Source organism: Heptranchias perlo, chromosome 44, assembly GCF_035084215.1.
Source record: "Heptranchias perlo isolate sHepPer1 chromosome 44, sHepPer1.hap1, whole genome shotgun sequence".
Classification (NCBI taxonomy): domain Eukaryota; kingdom Metazoa; phylum Chordata; class Chondrichthyes; order Hexanchiformes; family Hexanchidae; genus Heptranchias; species Heptranchias perlo.
This window is the reverse complement of record NC_090368.1, coordinates 2,157,419-2,184,751: the sequence shown is the minus strand read 5'-3', so window position 1 is coordinate 2,184,751 and position 27,333 is coordinate 2,157,419. Positions and strand designations below refer to the sequence as shown.

The following is a 27,333-nucleotide window of genomic DNA, read 5'->3' as shown; positions in this document are numbered from 1 at the left end:
TGTGGAATAAGAGGACATTCCTGAAAGACTCTTTTTCCTGGGGCATTGTTTTGAGATGTCACAGAACCACCTGCACTGGATTTAAAAACAGTAATTCCACAAATTAGTCAAGGGCGGGGGTTGCTGTTAGAAGCACCTCGGGGAACAGCTGAAATTAGCCACAAGCATTTCTTTGCTGGTGCAGGCAGGCAGAATTCTGGAGACTAACTCACTGCAGCAACTGTCAGGAGGCTGTTCCATATTAATGCAACCTTTCTAAAATCAGCAACAGCTATCCCCAAGTCCAGGTGCTATACCAACCTCCATTGCAACTGGAGGCTCAGGATGCGGAGAGGAAGGAGGAATCTCGATGTCTTCTCCCAGCATCTCCTTCAGCAGCACCTTCAGAGCATTGGTTGCTGCGTCCTTCTTGGCTGTTTTCTTGCTGTTGGCTTCAGCCGGAGGGAATCTCCTGCCGCCTATAGCGGCTTGCATCCTGAACCTTTATTAACGAGGGGAAAGAGGAGATGGTCAGTGAAAGAAAAAGATTTGTATTTATATAGCGCCTTTCACAACCTCAGAACCTCCCAAAGTGCTTTATAGCCAATGAAATAACCTTGAAGTGTACTGTAATAGTGAGATACATTGGTCCGGCCCTCAGGTCATGCACTGTACCCTTTCCTAAGAGAACCCACAATCTTTCATATAGCTGGAGGGTCTACCGTACTGTAATTGGTATTGAGATGTAGATTTTCATCGCTCCACCACTGGCAGGCGGGCCCTCAGTTGCCTGGGCCCTAAGCTCTGGAATTCCCCCCCCAAACCTCTCCGCCCCTCTTTCTCCTCCTTTAAGATGCTCCTTGAAACACACCTCTGCCCTAATATCTCCTTATGTGGCTGGGTGTCAAGTTTTGTCAGATTAATGCTCCTGTGAAGCACCTTGGGATGTTTTTACTATGTTAAAGACGCTGTATAAATGCAAGTTGTTGTTGTAGTAATAGCAGTAGTAACAAAGGCTCCTCTCCAACCACACATTGTTGTGTTCACCAATTCAGGGAACCCCAAGAAACTGCAAATGCTGGAAATTCAAGACAACAAAAAATGCTGGAAATGCAGAGCAGGTCCATCAACGTTTGAACAGTGAGGGTGGGGGGGTCCCTGTAGGTTCTAGTATTTTTACACAGCTTCTCAAGACTGTTTACAGAAGGGTAGAGGGTACAAGGCAGCTGATTTACCGAGTTTTATTTCGGTCTGATGCCTTGGTTAACACCGAATCCTGGTTTCTGAACCTGAACCCACAGAGGGTATAGGGCAAGCGAACGGAGACCACCGAGCGACCTGGGACCTCGGTGGTTCTGATCTGCCCCGAGATCCCAACCCAGTCACTGTGATTGCGACCGCCATCAGACCTGTGCCAGAAGTCAATCTCAGTGCCCTGCTTCACCTTACGCACCCTTCAATAGCTCCTTCAGCCAAAATATCATCCATCGCTCTTTTGAAATTCATCATATCCTCCAGTTCGGCCATTTCATCTAACCAGATATTTCATCTGTATCACTGCAATTTTAAAAAACTTTTATTCCAGTGCATCACAAAGGTCCTGGATGCGGAAGTGGCCACATTGCACTTCAACGAAGGATACCAAGATAGCAGCACTCAGCTAAGTACCTCCTCCACCAAGGAGATCATAAGCAGAGGCAGAAAGTGCTGACAACCCTGTGCTGTTGTGTATCCTAGCATTAGACAGGCACTGCCCTGAGTACAGGCCTCTGGGGAAGTGAGAAGGAAAATGAAACCTATTAATGCAAGAAACTGCAATTAATATAATATTGTTGGGACAGGCCAATGCTAAAGGGTAGACTGCAACGTCAAATTTTTTATTCCTCATGTCAAGCTTGCTTGTTTAACTCTAGAGTCCAGCACCTAGACTGGAACGCTGCAACATGTACACCCATCCAAACTTTCAACCACTTTTGATAAATAAATAAACAGGCCTCAATCTCTCTCGCTGGGCTTGTGCCAGATGTCGCAGTAACAAAGCATCGGTTCAGTGGCACTGTCTGATCAAGCTGTGATCAATTTAACATCCCCTGCATTGGCTCAATTTGGAAAGGCAGGGCTCTGTCACTCTTAAGGTTGCAGCAGGTCATTAAAAAGAGGGAATCTGTGCATTAGATGCTATTTAAAAAAAAAAATTGCATTCATTTTTGTTTTGTTCATCAATTTTGATACATGGCAAGACCTGAAAACGTCAACAGGAGAGTTAATTCAGCGCTCACCCTGATAGCGTGAGCGCTGAATTAACATTTACAGTTAAAACTGAATCATTCCTGAGTTTGTGTGCCTCTGTACTAATAATTTAGGTCCCTAATAAGTCAGCCTCGGGTACCCCAATCTCATCAGCGCCACCCATTTAATTTAAATTAGTGACAGAAATGGATGGGATGAAAAGGATGTTTGTAAATCTTGAAAGTGGGGGTTCAAAGAGGTGTTCTCGTGGCCGGAGGCCTCCTGTATGTGGACAACATTGCCCAAAAAAATGAATGCCACTCAGCATTCTAAAGCCCTACTTAGAGGTAAACCCCAAAGGGAATATCTTCTGTTTGCCGCCGAGACTCCCCGGGGGCGAGGCAGACAACTGTCCCGACTGTTCACGTGCTGGGTGGTTTTTAAGTATCCGGCCTGAAATTTACAAGAGATTTGCCTCAGGCAAGTTTCTCAGAGCCCAATTCAGACCTGCATCCGGAGCAACAGGTAGTCTGTTGCTTGGTACCGAGGATTCCCATTCAAAAAAATAAGCTTCCAGTAAGTTAAGTGCAACATGCATTGCGATGCAGGGCCGTACAGATGAGGAAGACCCCAAACTTCTCCCCACTTTGAGAGACCAGATGTTACATGAGAACAAGCAGGTTGTTCGATATATCAATCAACCTGGATACAAAGGGTTGCTCCTCACCGCCAAAAAAAAAACCTGGATTAAGCACAAGAGTGCCCTTAGATGCAGAGAAAATCTCTTTCTACTTTGCTACCACCTCAGAACAGCACACCCTACCAGTGGCACTTCCATTTTCAATACTGCGCATTCTTGTAGTTCTGAGTAATAATGACAATTTAGTGCTAATTTATATCAAATTACAAGCAATTCCATACTGTGCCCACGAGCACGAGAAACTGGGTTGCAGCACGTCCAACGTTCTTGTGATCTTTTTAGAAATCTGGATTTCTCTCCCCCCTCAAAAGGCTGTGGATTCTGGGGGGGGGTCTGTTGGAGCTTTCAAGACTGAGATGGATGGATCTTTTTGGTAAGGGTATCAAGGGATGTGGAGCCAAGGCAGGGTAAATGGAGGTGAGGTACAGATCAGCTGTGAACTAATTGGGGGGAGGGTGGTGGGAACAGGCTCGAGGGGCTGAATGGCTTACTCCTGTTTCCATGCTCCTTTTCACTTCTTTGCTGCTGGCATGACTCCTTTCCATCAGAAGATGCTAGAAGTACACAGATTTCAGAAGGAGGGAGTCCCTGCCAAACGGTGTCTCCATCAGATGCCGATGGATCTGCTGCATATTTTCTGCATATATATATTTTTTAAGTTCAGGTTTTCAGCATGCATGGGCAGGTGAGGTTAGGATCGGGCTTGAGTGCAAAGTCCCTCCCCCTCCACCACCATGGTCAAGTACTCTGCTGACACACTGGTTAGATACTCAGGTGAAAAATGGCTACCTGGGTGAGGTTTTCCTTTAACTCCCCCCCCCCCCACAATCAGTCTGGGGTGGATTCAAACCCATGCCAGAAGTGAAGAGGCAGTGTGCCAACTAACTACGCCACCCGAGTTCCTGACATTTTCTTTTTCTGGTCAATTCTCTCCAGAAGGCATCAACTACCTATTGGGGAACAGTCCCACGGGTGATCTAATTGAGGCGTTTATGATTAAAGAATCTGATAGGGTCGATAGAGAGAAACTATTTCCTCTGGTGGGAGAGTCCAGAACAAGGGGGCATAACCTTAAAATTAGAGCTGGGCTGTTCAGGGGTGATGTCAGGAAGCACTTTTTCCACACAAAGGGGAGTGGGAATCTGGAACACTCTCCCCCAAAAAGCTGCTGAGGCTGGGGGTCAATTGAACATTTTGAAACGGAGATGGATAGATTTTTGTTAGGCAAAGGTATTAAGGGTTATGGAAGCAAGGCAGGTAAATGGAGCCAAGCTACAGATCAGCCATTATCTAACTGAATGGCAGAACAGGTTCGATGGGCTGAATGGCCTACTCCTGTTCCTATGCTTACCTCACCCAAGTAGCCATTTCTGCTTGAGGCTCGATATGAAGTGCCAGTTGGCTATTTTACCATGGGCGGCATCACAGTCAAGTCTAATCTGGTGATCGCCCAATGTGCACACACATCGAGGGAATTAAACGGCAGCCGCCCTTCCCTCCTTTAACCTACTGCCGCCTCAGCTGCGATCCGCTGACAATACAGACTAGGAATCTCTTCTAGCCTGTATGGCTCAGCAACCTGACTGCCATTGGGTGGGGGATTGGGGGAGATAAAGATATTTTCAACAACTGAGTCAGCACACCTGATGGATTAAAAAAAAAGTTCCCTTACCGAGGGTCGTGGGATGGTCCTGTCTGGGTGAGGAGGATGAATTCACACTGCAAAGCCAAGCCCTGTGAATATTCCATGAGGCCGCTGACTGGATTCTTCGCTAAGCAGGCACGAAGCCTGTCTGTCGGCGAAAGAGCCGGTTGGTGATCGGCACCGGGCTTGCCGGCCAACACGCCCTGGGGCAAGCCAACAGTCTCCCCAGCCCCAGTCACACGATTGATGATGTTCAGGTCATCGGGGATATCGTCAGACGCCCACTGGCCATTTTCCGTGGTGGTATCGTAGTAGTTCGCTTCAGCATGATTAGCTCGATTGGTCTCTTTAACATCAAGCTGCAAAGGACCAGGAGGGAACTGGGACTTCAAATCATTTGCTTCCTCTTTAAGAGGAACTGCCTGGCCATTCCCAATACTCCCCTCTTCATTAATTTTGACCGCTTCAATATCTGCCTGTGAAACATCCCTTTCGCCTGGAACTGCCACTTCTAGTGCCTGGACGGCTCCAATTCTAGGCTCGCCCAATTCCTGCACCTTCCTCTTCCTTAGCAAAACTTCCTTCTTTCTGTCTGAAAGGGTCCAAATAGGTGGAAACGCGGACTCTTTGTAGAGATCACCTTGATTTTCCAATAAATGAAGGGAGGGATTGACTTGCCTGGCTGACTTCAGCCCTATATTTTTGGCTATCTCTAGGGCTGTGGCCTTATCCTTCTCCAGAAGGAAGAACAATATTTTGTTCTTTTGGCTCTCGCTGTCTCCCATGTCGGATTCGTCTGCCGAACTATCCTCGGAGCTGTCTTCGTCTTCGGACGCCTGCTCCTCTTCCTCTGACTGGAGCGGTAAAGCTTTGCCCTCAGGTGATGACCGTTGGCTTTCAGGGTTTGCAACTTGCTCACTAGATTCAGCTTGGGCTGCTAGGCACCACAAAGGGGGTGAAGTGTCCTCCTTGAGCACACGTTTGTCCGCTAGAAGCCTGTACAAGATGTGGTTGACTATTTTTTTCTGAACACCGAGTTGCTTGGCTATATTACGGGCAGGTAATCTTCCCTCTGGTTTAAGTTTTCCCAAAATGCAAACAATTTCCTCCCAATTGTTTGGGCCACTAATTGAGAGTCTCTGAAAACTTGAAAGCAGCTGATTTTGTTCCTTTTGACTCTTGGAGTTCTTGTTTCCGCTCTGGGCAGGGGCAGCCGGGGGCTGGGGATAACCGACTGGCTGCTGGCAGAAGTTGCCGTTCCAGTTCTTGGCCCTTTGCGGAGTGCTGTAACCCGCTTGACGGAAATCTCGCTGCTTGTGTTGGTGGGGAGCCTGGTTCCTGTTCAGCTGCTGGAGCACAAAGGCGGGTGCCTGTGCAATCTGGCCGGTGAGAAACCGGATCTGTTGATTTCTAAAATGATCAATTCCAGTTCCTTGACCCACGGAGTGGAAAGCCGGATGACTGTTGTTGTACTGATCGTGGGGGTGGTTGTAATGGTTATACTGATTAAAACTTTTCGCTTTACCTCTTCGTGCTCTTCTATCACCACCACCACCTCTGCTCATAGCTCTTAACTAAGAGCAGTTGGGCGTGCCTGTGTCAACACACTAATGGGCACGCAGGTGTGACTGGAATCGTAGTCCAATCGATCAGATCACGTGCACACACCTGAAAAAACCAGAAAATCATCGTTAAACACGCAGAATAGATTGACAACACCAAACAACTCCTCTGAGTCTATTGAGCAAATGCGCTGACTAGCGCGGCACTAAACATACAACCCAGAAGGCCCCAGGTTAGATTCCCAGTCTGTGCTGAGTTAGCTGATCTCATCTGGGAGGGCAGGACAAATATTTGGAAATGTTCTTTCCACCTATTTGTGAAGCTCCGGATGTTTCTTTATGTTAAATGCAAGTAGGTGGCCGGTGGGGAGAGGTTGGAGAGGGAGAAATCAGCCAGGGTTCTCGCTCCTGATGGCCATCCAATGACCCTTGCTGGAAAGTGAGCGCGAGGACAATGGAGTAAGGTCAGGATGGGCTGTGATGCCCGTCGACACTCGCTGGCTAGGGTGGCAATGAAGAATGGCCAGTTGGGCAGTGTACTGGAGGGCTGCTGGCACCAGTGAGACTGTACCGAAGCAAAGCTCAGCACTTTCTAGGAAGAAATCCTGTAAAAAGAAACCCCATTGAAAAGCAAGTATGTGCTGGAGCATAAACACAGAAATATATTCTGCAATCACAGCTTTTGAAGATACACTTGTGGAGAAAGTATACACTTGTCTCCATGAGAGTCTTGGAACCGTCAGTCAGCCGGGCTGCACATCACCATAGTTGTTGGTATAACTGCCCAGCTTGTACCTCCAAAATATGAAAAGGAGGACAGGAAAAGAGCTCAGACCCATCAAGATCACCCCATCCACATCTAGCATAACCATGCACACTATTTGCCCACCCCCTTAACCTGGGGCTAATTTTTGGAAATACTCCAGAAATTGCTCTCTGACCCCTAAGGCAGTCAAGCAAGGTTCCAGGAGACTATAGTAGCCGATTACTCCTCATCACCCCAGGAAACTAAGGACTTAGCTTCCATAACTGGAAGTGCCCCCGGCTGTGCGGGTTAATGGGTGTACTATGGATGCAAGTATGCTATGCAATACTCGCTAGCAGATTGCACTGATTAATTTGCACAGGCAGAGATTTCAAGAGTAACACAGCATGGAGGCAATTACCAGCTTATACCGGCAGGGTCCCTGATGGCAGCTTTACACATGGAATTACACAGAAATTACAACACGGAAACAGGCCGTTCGGTCCAGTATTCCTGCTACCACCAAATTCAGCATTGTGAACACGATAAACTCCACAGTTCCAATAGCATCCTGGGCCTGAATTTTACTGAGAGCTATGGATGGAGGCAGCACAAAACGCAGGCCTTCGTCTCACAACCTCCGAAGGACCAAACAAGGGTTTGGCTGCACTCAAAAGAAGCAAGCCCCGTGATTTGCACAGACCCTGCTCGTCCCCTGCACCATCAAAAACACTGAAGCATCTTTGACGTCAGCTCGAGTCACTGCGTACTGGCAAACTGAAGTCAGGTTTCAAGGACACACTGATGATCACAACAAACAGCAGCAGAAACACAGATAGATCTGCAAGCAGGAAATGTATCTATGACTATATGGAGACAGTTCCACAGCTCCAAAACCCTGGTTTTAAACATTGTTACAAAGGTCAAATTTATCCTGAGCGTGGTCAGGTACCATCAGCAATCTGCTCGAATGTCACCCAAAAAAACATGTTTTATGAAATTTTAATACACCACACACGTCTCAGATTTTTAAAAATATTAACTCCTGGAAACACTACCTGTTTACACCAGACAAAAATCTCCAAATGTTCGTCAAAAGGGTGTAATAAAGAATGGGAGCTCCTACAAAGATAATACATTGTGGGTTCATGTCCTTGTCTTTACCTGGCTTATTGGTACCAATATTCTAGCAGGGGAAAAACACAAGCCGATAATGTCGTGCAGTACTCGAACAATCAGCGACAAACCTGCAACCACCAGTAAGTCACCATACAACTTACACTCTTAGCATGCTTCAAAGTTCAGACAGATGTTTCAGCACTTTACAGAAACAAAAAATGAACACCAAGCAACCGAGAATAAAGCAGAGGCTTGGGCCAAAAGATTGGTTGGAGAAAAGTCTTTGGAAGTGGGAGACTGGAAGGTGGAGAGAGAAGGGAGTCTCAGATAGACTGATCACCAGGGGTGCGGCAAAGAGGACAGGTGACAAGGAGCAGAGCAATAGCAGAGGAGTGAAGAGTTGGGGGGGTGGGGGGGGGTGGGGCAGGGGGAACTAAGGCTGCAAGACTCATAACAATAATTTATATAGCGCTTTTAACGTAGCAAAATGTCCCAAGGCGCTTCACAGGAGCGTTAGCAAACAAAATTTGACACTGAGTCACACCAGGAGATATTAGGACAGGTGACCAAAAGCTCGGTCAAACAGGTAGGTTTTAAGGAGCGTCTTAAAAAGAGGAGAGGCGGAGAGGTTTAGGGAGGGAATTCCAAAGCTTAGGGCCTCGGCAGCTGAAGGCACGGCCGCCAATGGTGGAGCGATGGAAATCGGGGATGCGCAAGAGGCCAGAGATCTCGGAGGGTCGTAGGGCTGGAGGAGGTTACAGAGATAGGGAGGGGCGAGGCCATGGAGGGATTTACAAAACAAGGAAGAAAAATTTAAAATCAGGTAAGTGAGGCTACATTTGAAAGCAAGCACCAGGATTTTGAAAATGATTTGCAGAAGCACTAGAGTTTACAGCTCAAAATTTGGGAGCAAAGGCAGGAAAATGGAGTTGATATGCAGATCAGCCGTGATCTAATTGAATGGCAGGGAGTAAAGGTTTTTTTTAAAAACGGGAGACAAGGGCATCAAAAGGTAGGATAGGGTGCGGTGGAGCAGATCGTCAGCTGCAGAAATATCACGGTAAATTGAGGGACAGAGGCTGAACAGTTTGGAGTTTGAAAGTGCAGTTCTAAGTGACTTGGGGAGTGGGGGGGAATATTTTTGTTCTAGGGACAGATGCAGAAGGAAGTTGGGGTTGGGGAATGTGGGTGGTGAGGAGTACAAGGAAGTGGTCAGAGATGGCCTTGTCTGTGATCAAGCCCACGTGAGATCACAAGGTCCAGAGTGTGGCCTGTGAATATGGGTGGGAGAGTTTATATAGAGGGAGGGGTTTAGGGAGGGCAGTGAAATCAGAGGAGGGCAAGAAGAGTGGAGATGGAAGTTGAAATCACTGAGGACGAGTTATGGTTCAGTGCAGAGGTTGAGGTAGTGAAGGAGAGGGGAAATCGTGGTGAGTAACAGGGTAGGGGATTGCAGAGAACGAAGATTCCTGCAAGTATCTGTTACACAATTACATTTTAATTAAGAACATGCATTGAAAACCTGCTGCTTCAATTACTTGTCTTCAAACCCCCGAGAACTTAAACAATTAAAATTCTATAGCGGTATTATGAAAAGTAATGAAGGCATCGCATTCCCGATGCAGCCAGGATTCAACTGTCTTCAGGTCAGGCAACCTGGGAGCAGTAACGAAGGGAAAAATGGGGTCAAATGTCAGCTAGGCAAGAACATGCACCACAGTTCCACCAGATCGGGCATGTCACATATGCCAACTCAGAGAATGGCACTCATCTTATAGTCTGTCAAGAGGAGACTACAGGGAATTAAAAACTTGAAAGATCTATCATGTAATTAAAAATATTAATCATTCGATGCCCAATGCCTACCCAAACTAGTTTTAATTTTAAAAAATGGTTTTGTTAACCCCTCCTGAAACTGATTTTATATTGCTGCAATGCCATGCTGGTGCCACAAGCTCCCACTATGTGGGCCTCGCACAAGTCAGTAAGTCACTGGATTCTCTAAGGCCGGCAGATGGAAGACACAGTAAAAACAGATCTTCCAACCTCCAGGTCCTGGCATATTTATTTTAGCATCATCGCTGGCTTCACAAAGACTGCCTGCCAGGAGCCAGCGCCAACACAGCAAAACAACAGCAGCTTCTGTATTGGGGCCAACACACCATAGTGAGTGAGCGAGCGCAGAGAAAGATTTAGATTACCAGATATTTAGCGAAACAAATCTGGAACACCCCGCTCCTCAGAAGGAAGCCAGCTGAATAAATTGCTTCCATCATTAATTTGAGGCACGATTAATTTTAAACCTCAGCACAAATCCACCAGAATCAACAAGCTTCACTAAGTACCTGTTATAGAACACGCTCCTGGCAGAGCAAGTAAAACTGCAGTCAAAAGGGTTACCCCTAGAACAGCAACACCTTTACGTAGAGAGGAAGCGCAGATTTGTTTTGCAGGTTGGAGGAACAGCTCCAGCTTTGAATCCCCTGTCGCGGCCTTGCTAGAAAGTCACTGGATTGAAGGGACTGCAGCAAAAGCCAAGCTTCCTAGTTAGCGGAGGAAAATCAGATCAATCCCCACCATCGAACACCTGAAACTTTGGGGCAACTGTGAAAAAGTTTCAGGAGACTAAAAATTAATCAACTGTTTTTGCAAACGACACTGAAATGTTAGGTTAACTCGATCTCTAGGAAAGGGCCTACTGATCCATGTACAAGGATTCACTGCCAGATTCCCACGGTACAGTTCATTCCACTTAAGAGCAAGTTACTTGCAAACCAGTCTCCTTTTAAACAGTTGTTTTATCCTTATAATTAACAAAGACCAAAGTGAACAGTTTTAGCTAGAAAAATCCTACTTGATCTTAAGCAGAGCTGACTGTACTTCCTGGGTTCTGATACTGCCTTTAACCATCCCTTACGACGAGGCTAGTTTCAGTTTTGATTCTGGTCTGAACTGCCTGGTAGCAAGGAGTGACTTGTTGTTATCCCCAGAGCAGTTTACAGGCCCTCATACACTGGTATGGTTGGCAAAGGCTCCACCTCGCCTGCTCACAAAGCCACTTTACAGGGATCCGAGCCAGTTTCACTTTCATTTTGTCAGAAAAAGAACAACCTCTCTGACCATCTGCAGTTTTTAAAAAAAAGTAACGAGTCAACTTTCAAGCAGCTTTCATCATACAGTGCTGTCACTAGGATTTCAGCACAATGTAATAGTGGATGCAAAATTTTCTGCAAGAACACCCAGACACACAATTGTCCTCTGTCTTTCCAAACTTGGGCTGTTTGGAAAACAATTTAGCTGTAGAATACCACGATGAAATACTGGTAGTTACAGGCCCGTTACTGGGGCTGGAGGGAATTTGAGGTGGTAAAATTAACATCGTTCACCTGACGAAGGAGGAAGCCTCCGAAAGCTTGTGAATTTAAAATAAAATTGCTGGACTATAACTTGGTGTTGTAAAATTGTTTACAATTGTAAAATTAAAAGGCACTGGATTGCAGAATACGACGGACAGGCAGCCCTCTCCCGATCGGCTGGACTGCATCGTGTGAGCCTTGTGACGTACAGCGAGCCGCCGGGTTCACTGAAGTGCATGCACTTGCACTGTGTCTCCGTAATGTACAACAGCGCTAGAGACAGCACCCAATGCCCATTGTAAAAGGGGAGAACGAGGCACGTTGATCGTTTCTACGGAACAGGAGTAAAAAGCTGGGAACGTAAAAGCATCTTAAGAGCATCACACAAGAAGCATACTGCGCATTAAAGCATAACGGCTTGCATGTTTCTCCTACATTACAACAGTGACTACACTTCAAAAGTACTTCATTGGCTGTAAAGCGTTTTGGGACACCCTGAAGTCGTGAAAAGCACTGTATAAAAAAATACAAATCTTTCTTTTTTCTATACGGTGTACTAGTGACAATACACCAAGTAAACCCAGATTACAAACCAGGGCTATCGTTCAACGTCTGCAATCAATCTCTCGCTTTCAAGGGCTAATCAACCTGCTGTGCATGTCCAGATTCTGGGGTTTTGGTTCAGATTTCCAGCATTAACAGTATCCATTTTAATGACACTATGCTGCAGATTTTTGGCTGGCTCAACCCCAGCAGGACCCGTGCACACGCGGGGCTCCCTAAACCTTGGGTTGTTGATAAGTCTAGAACTCTAGACTTAAGAGATAAACGAGGTGTGTTCCTACACGGAGAGAGTGCGCACGCCAAATTAGGCAAAGGAGAAACTCTGCCCATGTGCGTTTCTCAGTGGATTGGTTTGGAGACTCACAAGTTTCTCTGTGTCAAGATAGTGAACTGCCCAAAAATAAAACCCCAATGGATAATAGTTCTTTGTTTTCTGTTTCTTTTCAACGTTTTCTGGAAGATTCAAAAAAACAATTAAAATCTAGGCAAAGATCTGGGGGGGAAGTAATCGTATTTTGGGGGAATTCACAGTTATGAAATGTTTCTGAAACCAGCAGTTCTTGTTCAATAGTTACTACCAATGTACTTCATTCTAACTTATTAAAAAAAACTCGGGTTACAGATTTTTTTTTGGATGTTGAATTGCAGAGCCCACAGCAGACCCCATCAAGTGCGGCTAGACAAGGTGCAGGTTGAGAAAGTCACACAAAATTGGGACACTGAGGAAAATGTCAATGAGTTAAGATTTTTGGGTTAAATCAGTGACGGATTCAGAATTATTTTAAAACCCCACAACTTAAGGGGAACTTAGATAAGCACATGAGGGAGAAAGGAATATGTTGATAGGGCGAGATGAAGTAAGGTGGGAGGGGGCTTGTGTGGAGCATAAACAGGCCAGTTGAGCCGAATGACCTATTTCTGTGCCATAAATTCTATGTAATTTAGTCAGGATAAAGTTAGAAACTGACAAAAAGCCTCGGCTAAAGCACCTGCTTCAGTTTCTCCAAGACGGGAATACTCCCGTGCACCCAGAATAGGTTGCCTCAACAATTTAGCATAGTGGTGGAGCTCCCTTTCTACTCCTCCACTGGGCTTGAATTTCTTACAAGCTTGCACACCTACAAGCTCTGCTTTTTAATATTTACAGTTAACAGAAAATACAACATCCCATCTAGAAATTTGAGGCTGGATAATATACATTAGCACCAATGTTGTTCATCAACTGCAGATTAAATTGCAGTAAATTTTTAAATCCTCAACTGAACATATGGAAAATTGGATAGGTAAGTGTGAAGTCCAGACTGCAATCTTGTTGCCTGAGATCAACTCCAGGTTTTTCATTATCCTTCACATTCTGTAGTGTTACAGCTCGTATTTCAATGCCTAATGGCGGGTGTGTGAAATTTTCAGTGTCCACCCGATCTGTGAAAAACACTCAGCAGTACAATTAGACTCTGCGCTTCTAAACCCGATCCGCGCCTAGAGAGAGCATTTTGAATTATAAAATAGGGTGAATAAGTGTGGTAGTTACAAGACTGCCACTGGTGGTGATGGTGAAAGCAATTTGATGGGGTGAATTATCAGCATCAATTTCATTCTGCTATATTTTGCTATGGCAGTAACATTATGCTAAATAAACATAGTGGCACGGTTGCATTGTTGGAACGCAACGCAGGTTCAAACCCACGGGTTTGTGCACCATCATGTGCCAGGTACAGAGCAGCACTGCGTTAGAAAGAGGTCACCTACCCACTCTTTTAGCTAAGGAATCAAGCCTGGCTTGGGGACACCTGTAAAATAACCTGCTCCTCCTCCCACATGGAAACCACTGCACTATCGCCAACCTTGATTTGTGCATTGACACCAATACCCATTGAGCCTGGGATGGTGGGATAGGTGTAAATGTTCACCATCAGAGCTTTTCTCAAATGGCTTGCATAATAAGCTGTAAATAAAAATTTCAGATAAAATTACAAGCAATGAGCACTCCTGCTACTCAAAAGGGCCACTTTTTGCATGCAGGCTAAGTCAGTAAGAGAGATATTTCCCCCTCCCTAAACCACAGCACTTTGCCTTTACCACTGACATCAGCTAACTCAGCACAGACTGGAGAACCAAACGCAAAATTATCCTGCTGTATAGGACACAGTGCCCTTGGGCTTTTTCTTTGGGGGGGGGGGGGTGGGGGGGGGGGGGAGAATGGAGAGAAAGAATCAACCAATGATCCTGCATCAAACTACATTTGGGCAGTGAAACCATGTGATTGAAATTTGTGGGTGTAAATCTCATTGTCAAATAAATTAAGTCAAAATCTGTTGAAAGTCACTCCGAGTCTCTCCTGTTTTAGAACACTCTCCTGTTTTCGAGATCTTGAAACATTTACCTGAGGAAGGAGAAAATCTCCGAAAGCTTGTGAATTTAAAATAAAATTGCTGGACTATAACTTGGTGTTGTAAAATTGTTTACAAGTTTTAGAACACAGCAACACCAAAATGTCATTTTGTCTGGTCCCCAAGGAAGTGAGCTTTCCTCAGTTAGGCATTTTTTGCAATTTTCACTTCCTTCCTTGCTGGCTGAGCTATTATTAATATTCTGGGTTCCCCTGCGTACACAGTCCCTCTCGAACCAAGACAGAGCAAAGAACAGAGCGCAACACACTGCGGACATGTGCATACCCTGTTAAACAGGCCACTAATTTAACCAAGTAACTTTATACTTGGATGGGAATACAATCACAATAAAATCCCTGTTGCAAACAAATGGCTTAATTTCCAAGTGATTGTTGGTGTGTGAAAGATGACTGCGACGTGCTAGAATGACAGCCGGCGTGACAAGAGTAATGAACACAAACAGCAGGTCATTTTCTTTTTGGATTAGGAAGCTACTTTTTAAGTATTCAGCTTTCCTAAATCAAAGCTCCAAATAATTTCTCAAAGTTACTGCAGTTTATATGAGTAAAACAGATGGTTGTTTATTTTAGGACCCTTCAAACCATTTCACATTTCATTTTCACTCCACGCCAGACAATAATAGCGCACCAACTCCCTAGAACTAAGATCACAAGAAAAACACTTGTGCCCAACAAGATCCCCTCACACTTCCCGAAGCCTCCCATCGGGAACAACCCTGACCAATACTAACCCCCTCCCAAGAACATCACTGATCAATAATGCCCCCACCCCTCACCACTGCATACCCTGATCAATAATACTGCCTCTCTCAAGGAATAACCCTGTATCCTTTTCCCAGTATGAAGAACTGTTATAACTGTAGAGGACCCTAAATGTATGCACATGCAAGTACCACGTAACCTGCAAAGCACCATGCGTTTGACAGTCTAGTGACCTGGGAGCGCATGTAAACTTAGGTACAACTCAGTAACAAATATAGTTATTTGAAAAAAGACTTATAAGCTGTTACCCAAGATATTAGACCACGTCCCACCATACACGATAGTGGACACCTGGAACAGACTCAAAGGTAAGCAATTCAGGGTCAATTAACCTCTGAATAGGAACTGCTTTTACATCTGGAGTACATCTGGATTAGAGGAAATCCATGATAGAATAATCAGACATGGACTCTGAAAGGACCTGGTTAGACGGGCCGAATGGATTTCTCTCTCAGGACTTGTGTGTTCTTAACTTGCACGGTGATGTACGCTACACCTGTGACGTACGCTACACCTGTGACGTACGCTACACCTGTGACCGATTTTCCGACATAACGATCACTACACTACAAAAGTAACTTACTGTGTGAAGCACAGGGTGTTTCAACAATATGATAAGGAGCCATGCGACTGCAAGTGTTTCAATTTCATTTTCAAAAAGATCTTTCCAATTTGCATTTCAGATGATATGCCTGTAACCAGAATTACAGCATTTACTTGGTGAAAGCTTTACAGCAAAATATTAGGCAAAAAATAGTTTTGTGGATTCAGCAGCTGTCTCTTCACTTTTGCAACACGCTCAGCTGCACAGATCAAAAGCAACAGAGCAAAGATGTCACTCCTGGAATGGAGCTCAAACAAGGATGTGGTGATGATGATAAAGGGACTGCATACATAAAGTAAACTTAAGTTGGGGGGGGGTTAGGGGTAGCCTTTACAGCAAAAACTGCTCAAATATGGAATAAGGTTTATTTTGTTAAAGGCGCACACACACACACACACACACACACACACAAATAAAAAGATATTCAAGCAATTTGGGAAACCAGAAGAGAACCACCCTGGTCTTGCAAACCCCTTCTGGTGACTTTTAAAACTAAAAAAACATCTCATAAGAAATCTTGATGACTCAGTTTACATAAAGGAAACACGTGATGGACTAGGTTGGTTTCCTAGGTCTGTGCTGAGTTTGCTCGTTGCTGCAAATGTTTTTTACTGGGATATGTCAATCAGCCTGAGTCCTCCAGGCTAGAGGGGTTGGGGAAATTACAAAATATTCCATGTTCCAGCTGCAGATCACTATCCCGTGACCCTAGTGGAAAAGTGCTGTGCCTGTATCCACACACACACACACCCTCTGAGGCCATACATTTCAGGTTGTATCAGTCCACAGCTCAGTGGCAGTTCTGTGAAGTTACAGTTGTACTTCTGTCAGTGCATTAAATACAAAACAATACCCTGCTGGTTTCACATGAGCTGCACAGTTAAGCAGCCGGCATCTATTTCACTGCTGCTTTGGTCACTGGAACTGATATTACTGAGAGGCCACGTGCCCATCAGGAACCAGCAACATTTGATAGGCTTTATATATCAGTTTCACCCAGCAATCTTTCTGCTCCTCCAAAACGGACATTCTAGAGGACAACACCTACTAGGAACAGGTTAGGTTGCGAGCAGTCTACTCTGGCATTTCACGGCAGGCAATTTGTAACTTCCATCCTCCCCTTACACAATCCTGAGAAAGGGCCCTTCGATTGCTTGAAAATTGAATGAAAGCACAGTGTTTCAAATTGGGTCTGCTGAGAGAGTCTGAGGTCAAGATTCCTGCATTTCTTATTGTGTTTTTTTTAAACCAGCTCCTTATTTCTGTCCCTGTATGTTATTAAAAAAAACATTTGCTGCAATGAGCACTGCTTTCCTTTGAATAGCTAACAAAGTCTTTTGGAAGTTAACACAGTGGCTCCCTGGGAGTTTGTTAATATTTGCAGGGATCCCTCACACAGAAAAGTTCAAAAATCACAGCTAAAAGACAGGAACAGACGACAACCCCAGTACAATTCTGCATATAAAATGCCTAATTATCTCTCTACCAAAGTCAGCAGTAACCAGTTCCCAGATGACTGCACGATTTGCCTCGATAGACTTCACTTCCACGTATTAATGAAGATCGCTGTTCATTTACTGCCAAAGCACTTACCCACTTATCTCAAGTCAGAAATTCAATCAACCCAACTCTCTGAACTGGAGCATTGCTGGATAATATCAAGCTACAAGTTCACTGCAGGTGCTGGGGTCGATGGATTCAATCCCTGGTCAGCGCTAATTTAGCAGGCTGATTTGCGAATGGATCACACCCTCGTTGCTTCTCTTTGAGCTCTCTTGGTGCAAGCAGGGTCATTTGCCCCCTAACCCCAACAATTCACAAAGAAACAGCTCCCAAGGGTAGACCAGGTGATTCTGTGCCTCCAGACAGGACGAGGACAGATTCATGCACAAACCTAATTAATAATAACTGAGACAACAAAGAAGTTTCATCTGGATTCAGTCAACTGTAGAGCTGGAGACCAAGAACATACCCAAACCACAATGAAGTCACTTCTACACTGCACAGCAACCTCGTCAACTGCTAACGGTCACGTTTCCAGGCAGCAATATTAGGCTAATGCACTCAGGTATATATCTATAGCTCTCTATAGTAATAGCTCATCATGCGATATTTCCTGGCTGTCGGACTTCAGTCAAACGTATTCCAAATCTTAGGAAAATTTGTATGCCACACTTGGCTCATAGTCAAATTGTCCCACCTCAAATTTAATTTTATTGGCAAATCTTTCAAATGCATAACAGAAATCAAGAGCTCTACCTAAAGTAGGTACATTTTTAAACAAAGATACAGGCACCAATAAACAGTCCCTCTCTGGCAGCAGTCAGTAAATCTAATCAGATCTTGTTCCCGGGCTCCAGCCTCCTTGTTCGTCCAAACTCTCACCCAATTCCTATTGCCCCTGCACCTCCTCGCGCTCGATTCGCATTATTTCTGGGACAACTGTCTGCACAACCTCCCAGCTGATTCCTTTCTCACCGAATCCAGCCAACCTCCTTCCCCATTTCAAATGCCGTTCCACCAAGTCTTGGCACGATTATTTGCCCACTTCCCTTGCACACTGACAGCGACACCCCAAGACCACACAAGAAGACTTCGATTGCAACTGACAAAGAATTTTTTAAAAAACACAACATACAATGTAACCAAGGAACAAATGCACCACAAAAGATAAAGGTTAAATACAAACCAAAAATAGCAAAGTTAAAGTTGAGATCAGAAAGTGACGAGGCAGGAAACTGAAGAGGGAAAATAAAAATTTTCAGAAGCCAGGATAAAGAACCTGTAGACAATTTTTAAAAAAAGTAACTTTGGACAGGGAGAGGCCCTGTGATACACACTAGATAAATCTCACTGAGTGCCTTCAAGCACAGACACAATTTCTACTTGAAATGCACTGGCCAATGCTTGTTCAGAGATCCTTCCAGCTTCATCTACATGCTACATATTACAACTAGATCAACGAGTTGACGCAACAAAAAAAATAGAAAGGGAGACAGTTAATTTTGTGTGTAACATCATGGAGAATGGCTAAATTAAAAACACCTGAATATATGTATCGAGTACCCAGTACGGGTATGTTTTCTCGGAGCCAGGTGGCTCTGCATTAGGCCAGTTTTAAGTTGTGATCCATATCGCAATTAATGGGGCCCCTCCATTCTGCTGTAGAAGCTGGAAGGGTCTCTCCACAAGCATTTACCTACAGTAGTTGGTGATGCAACTTGTCCAGTGCATTTCAATTCAAAGTTGTGTCTGTATTTGTGCCAGTGGAGTTTATCCAGTGAGCATCACGGGCCCTCTCCCCACCCAAAGATCTGGCAAGTCTCCACTCAGGTAGATTTGACATTTGAAAAAAAAACCACAAAGGATCATTACTTTTTGAATCTATAAGGCGGAATGTTTTGCATAAGAAAGACTTCTCCAACACTTTCCCATGTCTTTTAATCTCAAACAGCTCCTCCTCTTTCAGCCACAACACAGGAAATTCCGCACTAAACAAACCATCCCTTAAGCACAATGCTGCTGGACAGCGATCTAAACTAACCGGTCTCTGCCGTCCGGCATAACAGTGACCCTTTGCAAAACTTTGAGCAGATATTACTGTACCAGATTATCAACTTAACCCGGCAGCAAGTCCACGTCACGCATAGCCCTGTCCATCTCACCTGGGTAATTTGTTGCCCGCATATTATTTGTTTGGGGTCATCAGATAAAGCATTGTAACCGACAGGTTCCTCATGTCCCCCGTTTAGAATTATTAAGTGGCAAGGTGTCTGGCTGAGAAAACTACATTTGTGCGTGTCCACATCCATCTACAGTCTATTTCCGGGCATCACGTGGGCAGAGGCAGGCAAATTGGGCATCGAAACACACAGTACTTGGCCCAACAGCGGGAATGGTACCCAAATCCTTTAAAGGCTCTTTTATATTGATAATGTGCCACCAGAATGAGGTGTGCAGGACCTCTGGCGTCAGACGATGTAAAGGAGGTGAACTCCCCACCTCGGACAGTAGCCAGGAAACAACTTTTCCTGCATCTCCAAGACTACCCATTGCAGGCACCAGACAGCAAGCACCTGCTTCCTATTGGCATCCCAATCAGCCCCAAAGTCACAGGTCCCTACTTGAGCACTACTCTCTCAGCTGCCTAGCAACAATACAAAACAATAAGTTTTATAGTTACTGGAAAACAAACTCCTTGGGAGAAATGACTAGCACCTCCATACACTTGCTTTAAAAGAAATTAATGTGAAGCACTCCTCTTTCAGCAATTAGTCCCAATATAAACAGTTTTACTGTATCCAAATTATACTTCTAATTCCAGTATCTGTGCATCACTTGCACTGCTTGCTGCATTACTGATGTTCATTTACAGCAAGTGAACCTTTTCCATCACAGAGGCTATGAGGACGTCACAAAGTCAATGCACTTAAATCACCCAAACAGTTGCAAGGTCAATCAATCCTATTTATTTTGTGGCAAGATAACGTCAGGCCTGCTCCAACACTACAGATGTCACACAGCGTTCCCGTTACACTCTTTTTTCTTTAAACAGCGGGAATGGGAAAATTTAAGGTGTTAAGTTGTGTAAGTAAACCAGCAGAAATTAATTTGTAACCAAAGGAATTTGCTTTTGTTTCACTGTCACCTACTTGGCAAGGGGTCTATGCTGATTGTCCGATAACAGTGACTGAGGCCCAAGTGTTATTCTGACTACCCATCTGTTCACGTTGACCAATTACACTTGGTGGGCACAAGGATTATCTGACCCAATATTACTAAAACCTGCAAACAATTCATTTTCCCCTCTCCTCCATCACCTATTATTTGATTTCCACACCTCCTCTTCTGAAGATACTCAACAATAATGATAGTTTAATTACAGTTTCAGTCATCAGCACCCCTCTAGTCCCCCACATGGTCGTTCCTCGTGTGGGAACCTAGGCAGCTGAATGCTGACGGGCTGTTTGACTATAGGATGTGACAGCTGAGCCCAATCCGGCGCTCACCAGTCATCCACACACATGCACTTTCCAGCAGGTCCGCCTGGGGAGGAGAGAGGGTGAGAGAGGAGAGGAAATCATAGGCAAAAATCAATCCCGCTCGTCATAAATCCATACATGTGCACTTTCGACCAGGGGTCACTGAACAGCAATCAGGAACAGGTACCTGGGCTGTATATTCTTCCCCTTCTCTAGCCAATGGGCTGCATCACCAATTGTAATGTCCCAGCTGCCCTTTTCAGTGATGGAACCCGGGGCACTCTTGGTCTGTCCAGTTCAGTTCCGCATCAAAGGATATTTTTATCTACTGAGTCATCAGGAGGGGCACAGAGACCTCAAACTTTCCTGGGAATTGTCATCAAAGTGAGACTCCTTTCTAAAATTAATGGCATCCTTCTCCTCACACCTGTTCACTTGCCCTCCCACTGCCACCATGCATGCAGCCAAGCAATCTTCTCGGAGCTCTGCCAATACCACTTGGGGGTGCATGAGACTGAAGTCTCCCTCTCCGTGAGAAAATTCACAGCCTTCAAGATGGACACGAAAGAAAGAATTGCATTTATACCGCCTCATCATGGCAGAAAGTTCTCTCAGCATGTCACTCTATTAGAGCAACCTTCGAAGTACAGTGACTTACGTTTATAAACCTCGAAGCCATTTTGCACATAGAAAGATTCCACAAACAGCAACAAGACAAATGCCCTGTTCATCTGCTTTTTGGTGGTGTTACTTCAGGGAGGAACGTTGACAAGGGCTCTCTGTTCTTTGATGAGTACAGTGGAATAGTTATTGCCCACCTCAGTCACTGGGACAGCAAGCTCTGTTTGGAATATTGTGAATTAGGACACATGTCCCACCACTCTGCAGTATGTCCCAGGTCCAACTTACTGCGTCGCCTGGACAGCAATAAACAGGCACCTCTTGTGATTCTGGTTCTAATAGCTGGTGTTTGATGTCAATATTGCTGCACCAAGGTCAAAGACTGCAGTTAGGACACGCAGTGCTGAGACTGGGATACACTCCACACACTTTATTAACTATACACCCACACCTAGCATTTCAGTCTGAACTATAACTGAGTTTTACTTTTTTTTGGTTAATTTTCTGGTCATGAAGACGAGAGATGCAAGTGCTGGGGAATGGAGTGGGTCACTTTTCCACGTCAAGCACCCAATGTCGGCATTACGTACTCCCAGAAAAAGTACAGCATACATTAGATAGAGTTAAAGCTCCCTCTACACTGTCCCATCACGCACTCCTAGGATAGGTACAGCACAGGTTAGGTACAGAGTAAAACCACCATCTAAGTTTAGAGTAGTTATGGGAAAGGACAAAGAAAAATCAAACATTCCAAAAAAAAGATCAACTGGCCATTTCTCTCTCTTCTGTTTCTGGGACCTCGCTGTGCTACAAAATGGCTTTGTTTTGCCAAATGACAGCAGCTGCACTGTGACATTCACTGTACTTGAAGCGCTTTAAGCGGGGTGTGATAAGGAACTGTATAAATGAGAGTTCTTGATTTCTAACTTTACAGCTTTGTGTGTTTCTTCCTTCTCCTTGTGACGTCACCAGGGAGAAATTCCACAGGCAATGGACAGCCTTCAGAACCACAGCCAAGTGATAATTATCGACCTGGTTTTGGGGGGGGGGGGCGGAAAAGAGAGGAGAGGGGGGGGGGTATTGTTGGTTCTGTCACAGTGGGGCCCAATCCTGCCTGTATCCAATGTCCATGCACACAAGCACTTGCCAACTCATCACTGGACAGTGACCAGATCAGGAGCCCACTTTTCCCTATATTACAACGGTGACTACACGTAAAAAGTACTTCATTGGCTGTAAAGCACTTTGGGACGTCCTGAGGGCATGAAAGGTGCTATGGAAATGCAAGTTCTTTCTTTAAACTGACCGCTGGATTATCATAAAAACCCAACTGGTTCACTAAAGCCATTCAGGGAAGGGATCCCGCCGCCTTACCCTGATGGCCCACTCGACAGGCCCACAATATGTGGTTGACTCTTAATGCCCTCAGGGCAACTACAGATGGATATTCCTTTGTCAGTGTCACCCAAATATACAGAAATATTCAGAACAAAACACACCAGGAATATAGTTTTCAAACTTTTTGAATCCAGAATTGCAAACCACTAAAATAAATGCAGGACTTAATATCCATTTTTTAAAAAGCAAGTACGATACCTAGTGCATACAGTTTACAGCCAGAACTGCAAATATTAAAACATGAGGTTTAAAAACAAAAATACACAAACACCAGTGAGGTACTATTTGCAATGCCCGAGATTCATAAATGCAAACACTCAAACTGAGCTGAAAATTGTAAAATATATGAAAAAATAATTCGCTGTTTGTGATGTGTGACATCCACAACCGCAAACATTCAGAAATAAATAGCTGTATAAATGTGACTAAAATTAATTAAAAGCAAAATGTACACACACAAGTTCTTGGATCCTAGAGGTACAAATATTTAAATTATAATTTAACACAGTATTAAAATATACACACACCAGAAGCATGCAGTTTGCTACACCCAGAGCTGCATATATTAAAATTAATTATAAAATGAAATAAAAGGCACACACATGCCATGAGGGCACAGTTTGCAATTTCCTGTATAAAAGAATTTAAGAAATTCAATATCAATAAGAATTTCACACTGTATAATAAAACTAACACCAGTAGCATATTTCCTGCAACATCCAGAATTACAAATCTAGTGATTAGCACGTGTCTGTCACACCAACATAAGTATAAAGAAAGACAGTCAGTTCATGCCGGTTTCCTGCAACAAAGGAATTTACAAGTAGTGACCTATCTACAAACTTTCATCCAATGGCAACTAACCTTAGAAACTAGGCTCTGTAGCCTTAAAAGACAATCTGAACACAGCTCCACCGTAGCAGCAAAATAATACTGTGCCACAACACAGCCCCATGTTAGCAGCAAAATAATATTGTGCCACAACACAGCCACATCTTAGCAGCATACTGTGCCATAATACAGTGCCATCTTAGCAGCAAAATAATACTGTGCCATAACACAGCCCCATGCGAGCAGAATAATACTGTGCCATAACACAACTCCACGTTAGCAGAATACAGTACCATAACACAGCCCCGTGTTAGCAGAATACAATGTGCCATAACACAGCCCCATTTTAGCTGCAGAATAATACAAAGTGTCATAACACAGCCCCGTGTTAGTAGAATACTATGCATAACACAGCCCCATGTTAGCAGCAGAATACTATACTATTACACAGCCCAATAATACACTGTGCCATAATGCAGCCCCATGTTAGCAGCAGAATAATACTGTACTATTACACAGCCCAATAATACTGTACTATTACACAGCCCAATAATACTGTGCCAATAAACAGCCCCATGTTAGCAGCAGAATAATACTGTACTATTACACAGCCCAATAATACACTGTGCCAATACACAGCCCCATGTTAGCAGCAGAATAATACACTGTGCTCCTGTCGTTATTAAACAACACATTCCCCTAACTTACTACAAGCAACGCCACGGAGTGTGGAGGGGAGGGGGAAATCCTACAGCATGCAAATTATAATAGAGACTGTTAAAACACCAACGTGCAGTTTGCAATTTGGATCCAAATAGTAAGAGTTTTGCAAATTTTTTTTTTCAAAACGCAAGAGTTTGCAATCCCACTTTCTTATCAATGCAGCAAAAAAAAAATCACACACTCCTACAGTGTAATCACGCCCTATATTTTTTTTTGATAAGTCCTGACAGAACAAGCGGCCGCGGCCTACCCCGTGTGCCCGAGCCGCCGTGTAACACTCGGGGGCCCGGAGAGAGAACCCGCTGCCCTCCCCCCCTCATTGCCCCGAGGGCTCTCAATACCCCGACCCCCCCACGAGGGGCAGAGGGGGAAACCCCTCGCGCTCGCCGACACCGCATTCGAACGACGGTTGGTCCTTCCCGCCGGCCAAGCGCCTCGCGGCTGCCGCTCGAGTCCCTTTTTTCTTCTCCTCAGGTAAGGCCTGGAAATTTTTTTTTTAAAAACCCTCCCTTCCCGTTTTAATCTAACTCTTCGACCGGTTTTATTATAAATATATATATATATTTTTTTTTTTCTTTTGAAACGGCGAGATCCAACAAAGCGACTTCTGCTGCCATTTACCGGCTAGGCCCAGGCGCCGGTGTTTTCCTCACTCACTCACTCGGGGCTCTTACCTACACACGCCGCATCGCCGGCCCCTGTTCTCGCGCTCTGATTCGCTCCCGCTTCCCACCATCTCGCTCCCCCCACCCAGCCCTACCACCACCCGCTCCTATTGTTTTCCGGCTTCAAATAAAAACAGCCCCTCCCCCCCTTTCTCTCTTCTTTCTCCCCCCTCCCTCTCTCTCTCTCTCTCTCTCCTCCTCCTTCTCCCCGGGCGTAGGCGAATCCGGAAATTACATCTTTCTTTCTCGGGAGGCTTCTTAGTGAAAGGGGCGGGAGACACACACAAAAATTTTTTGCTGGGGGATAGAGAGCGCATGCGCGCATCCACACTGAAGCCTTTTTGAAATGAAGTCGGCCATTTTTGTTCAGGGCAGCAGCAACAACAACAATAATCACATGCCCCCAAGTGCCAGTGTGGTGGTGTAGAGTTTTTTTCATTCATGGCATGTGGGCGTCGCTGGCAAGGACAGCCTTTATTGCCCATCCCTAATTGCTTTGTTGTTGCAAAAGGAAACAAGGCAATGCTCGAAACCTGAAATAAGAATGTTCTGCTTGTTCTGTCTCTGCCTCTTTGTTGGGCAAGCTATAGTCTGAACTATGCAAGGGAAATTAAACTGGTTTCGTTTTAGGGACTGATTTCAAGGTTGCATCCCTACTATTTTTTTTAAAAGAAGGAAAGGCTTGCATTTAGACAGAATCTCATGATACGGCTCTGAAACCTCTCAAAGCCCTTCGCCTAAACTGAGTATCTATGTTGGTTTAACGTTAAACCGAGGCCCCCCTCTTCCCTCTCAGGTGGACGTAAAAATCCCACAGCTCTATTTGAAGAGCAAGGAAGTTCTCTTGGCCAACACTTACCCCTCAATCAATATTAAAACAGATCATCTGGTCATTCATTTCATCACTGTTTGTGAGAACTTGCTGTGCGCAAATTGGCTCCCAATTTTCCTGCATTACAATGGCGATTACACTCAAAGTACTTAATTTGCTGTCAAGTGCCAAGGATTGTGAAAGGTGCTATATAAATGCAAATCTGTTCTTAAAAGAACATAATCCTTCTAATAATTTTGTTCCCACCACCGCTGAAGGTGCTCACTCTCGTTGGGGTACAAGTTCCACAGGTACAGCTGCCCTCTACTGCCTCACATAAGAAATAGGAGCAGGCCATACTGTCCCTCGAGCCCACTCCTCTATTCAATCAGATCACAGCTGATCATCTACTTCAACACTTTCCTGCCTGATCCCCATATCTCTCGATTCCCTTCGTATCCAAAAATCTATTGATCTCAGCCTTGAATATACTCAACAACTGAGCAGTCACAGCCCTCTGGGTAGAGAATTCCAAAGTGATCATCTTGCACACATGATCCTTGAATGTTGACAGGCTCTTTGGCCAGCTGAGTCCGATCTTCAGTAGGGCTCCGGGATACTGAGCAGGAACAGGAACTCTGGCTAATTTTCCACACTAATCCATGGGCACAGAGGCCATATTGCACCAGAACTGTTGCCCCAGCTAAGATTAACAAACTCAGCATAGACCAGGGATCAAACCAGGTCAGTCAGCTCAGATGCCTTCAAAATAACACTGACTGCACTTGAAAAGTAATTCTTCAGCTGTGAAGTGCTTTGGGTCATTAAGGATCTATCGGTGCTATATAAAGCAAGGAAGTTATGCTAATCCTTTATAAAACACTGGTTAGGCCTCAGCTAGAGTATTGTGACCAATTCTGGGCACCACATTTTAGGAAGGATGTCAAGGCCTTGGAGAGGGTGCAGAAGAGATTTACTGGAATGATTCCAGGGATGAGGGACTGGAGAAGCTGGGGTTGTTCTCCTTCGAACAGAAGGGGAGATCTAATAGGTGGTCAAGATCATGGATAGTTTAGTGTAAATAAGGAGAAACTATTTCCAGTGGCAAAAAGGTCAGTAACCAGGGGACACAGATTTAAGGTGATCAGCAAAAGAGCCAGAGGCAACATTAAATGCCATGATTTATGATCTGGAATACACTGCCTGAAAGGGCAGTGGAAGCAGATTCAATAATAACTCAAAAGGGAATTAAATACTTGAAGGAAAAAATACAGGGCTATGGGGAAAGAGGGAGGAGTGGGACTAATTGCTCAGCTCTTTCAAACCAGGCACAATGGGCCAAATGGCCTCCTCCTGTGCTGTACCTATGATATTCTTTCTTTCTTTCCATTTCAAGTTGTACTTTTACCCACATTGCCAGCAGGGAGCTTGCATTCAATTGGATGTGGGTCACCATTTTCAAAAGCTGAAAGACCAGTTTAAGGCAGGGGTTGGGCCTTTGTATAACTTCCTAATTTTTTTTGTTTGGCCAATTATATGGATTTGAATGTCTTACATGGTACCATGTTGTAACTTGGTTATTACTATTTGTGGGATCTTTGTGTGCAAAATGGCTACCACTTTTGCC

The 27,333-nt window shown here is 44.7% G+C and overlaps 1 protein-coding gene across 3 annotated transcripts in view; it reads right to left on the bottom strand.

The window, feature by feature from the left end:
- The window catches only part of adar (adenosine deaminase RNA specific), a 54,916-nt gene extending 29,917 nt beyond the window's left edge, over window positions 1-24,999 (bottom strand). The window contains exons 1-3 of one of the 3 annotated variants that reach the window (XM_067975871.1): window positions 24,905-24,999; window positions 4,581-6,221; window positions 301-481 (exon numbers count right to left, since the gene is read on the bottom strand). In XM_067975871.1, the coding sequence (XP_067831972.1) occupies window positions 301-481; window positions 4,581-6,118 (1,719 nt within the window). In that variant the 5' untranslated portion in view covers window positions 6,119-6,221; window positions 24,905-24,999. Of the gene's footprint in view, window positions 1-300; window positions 482-4,580; window positions 6,222-15,654; window positions 15,707-24,851 lie in introns of those variants that run through there. The other 2 variants (XM_067975872.1, XM_067975873.1) reach the window with 2 other exon arrangements.
- Window positions 25,000-27,333: the final 2,334 nt, after the last annotated feature.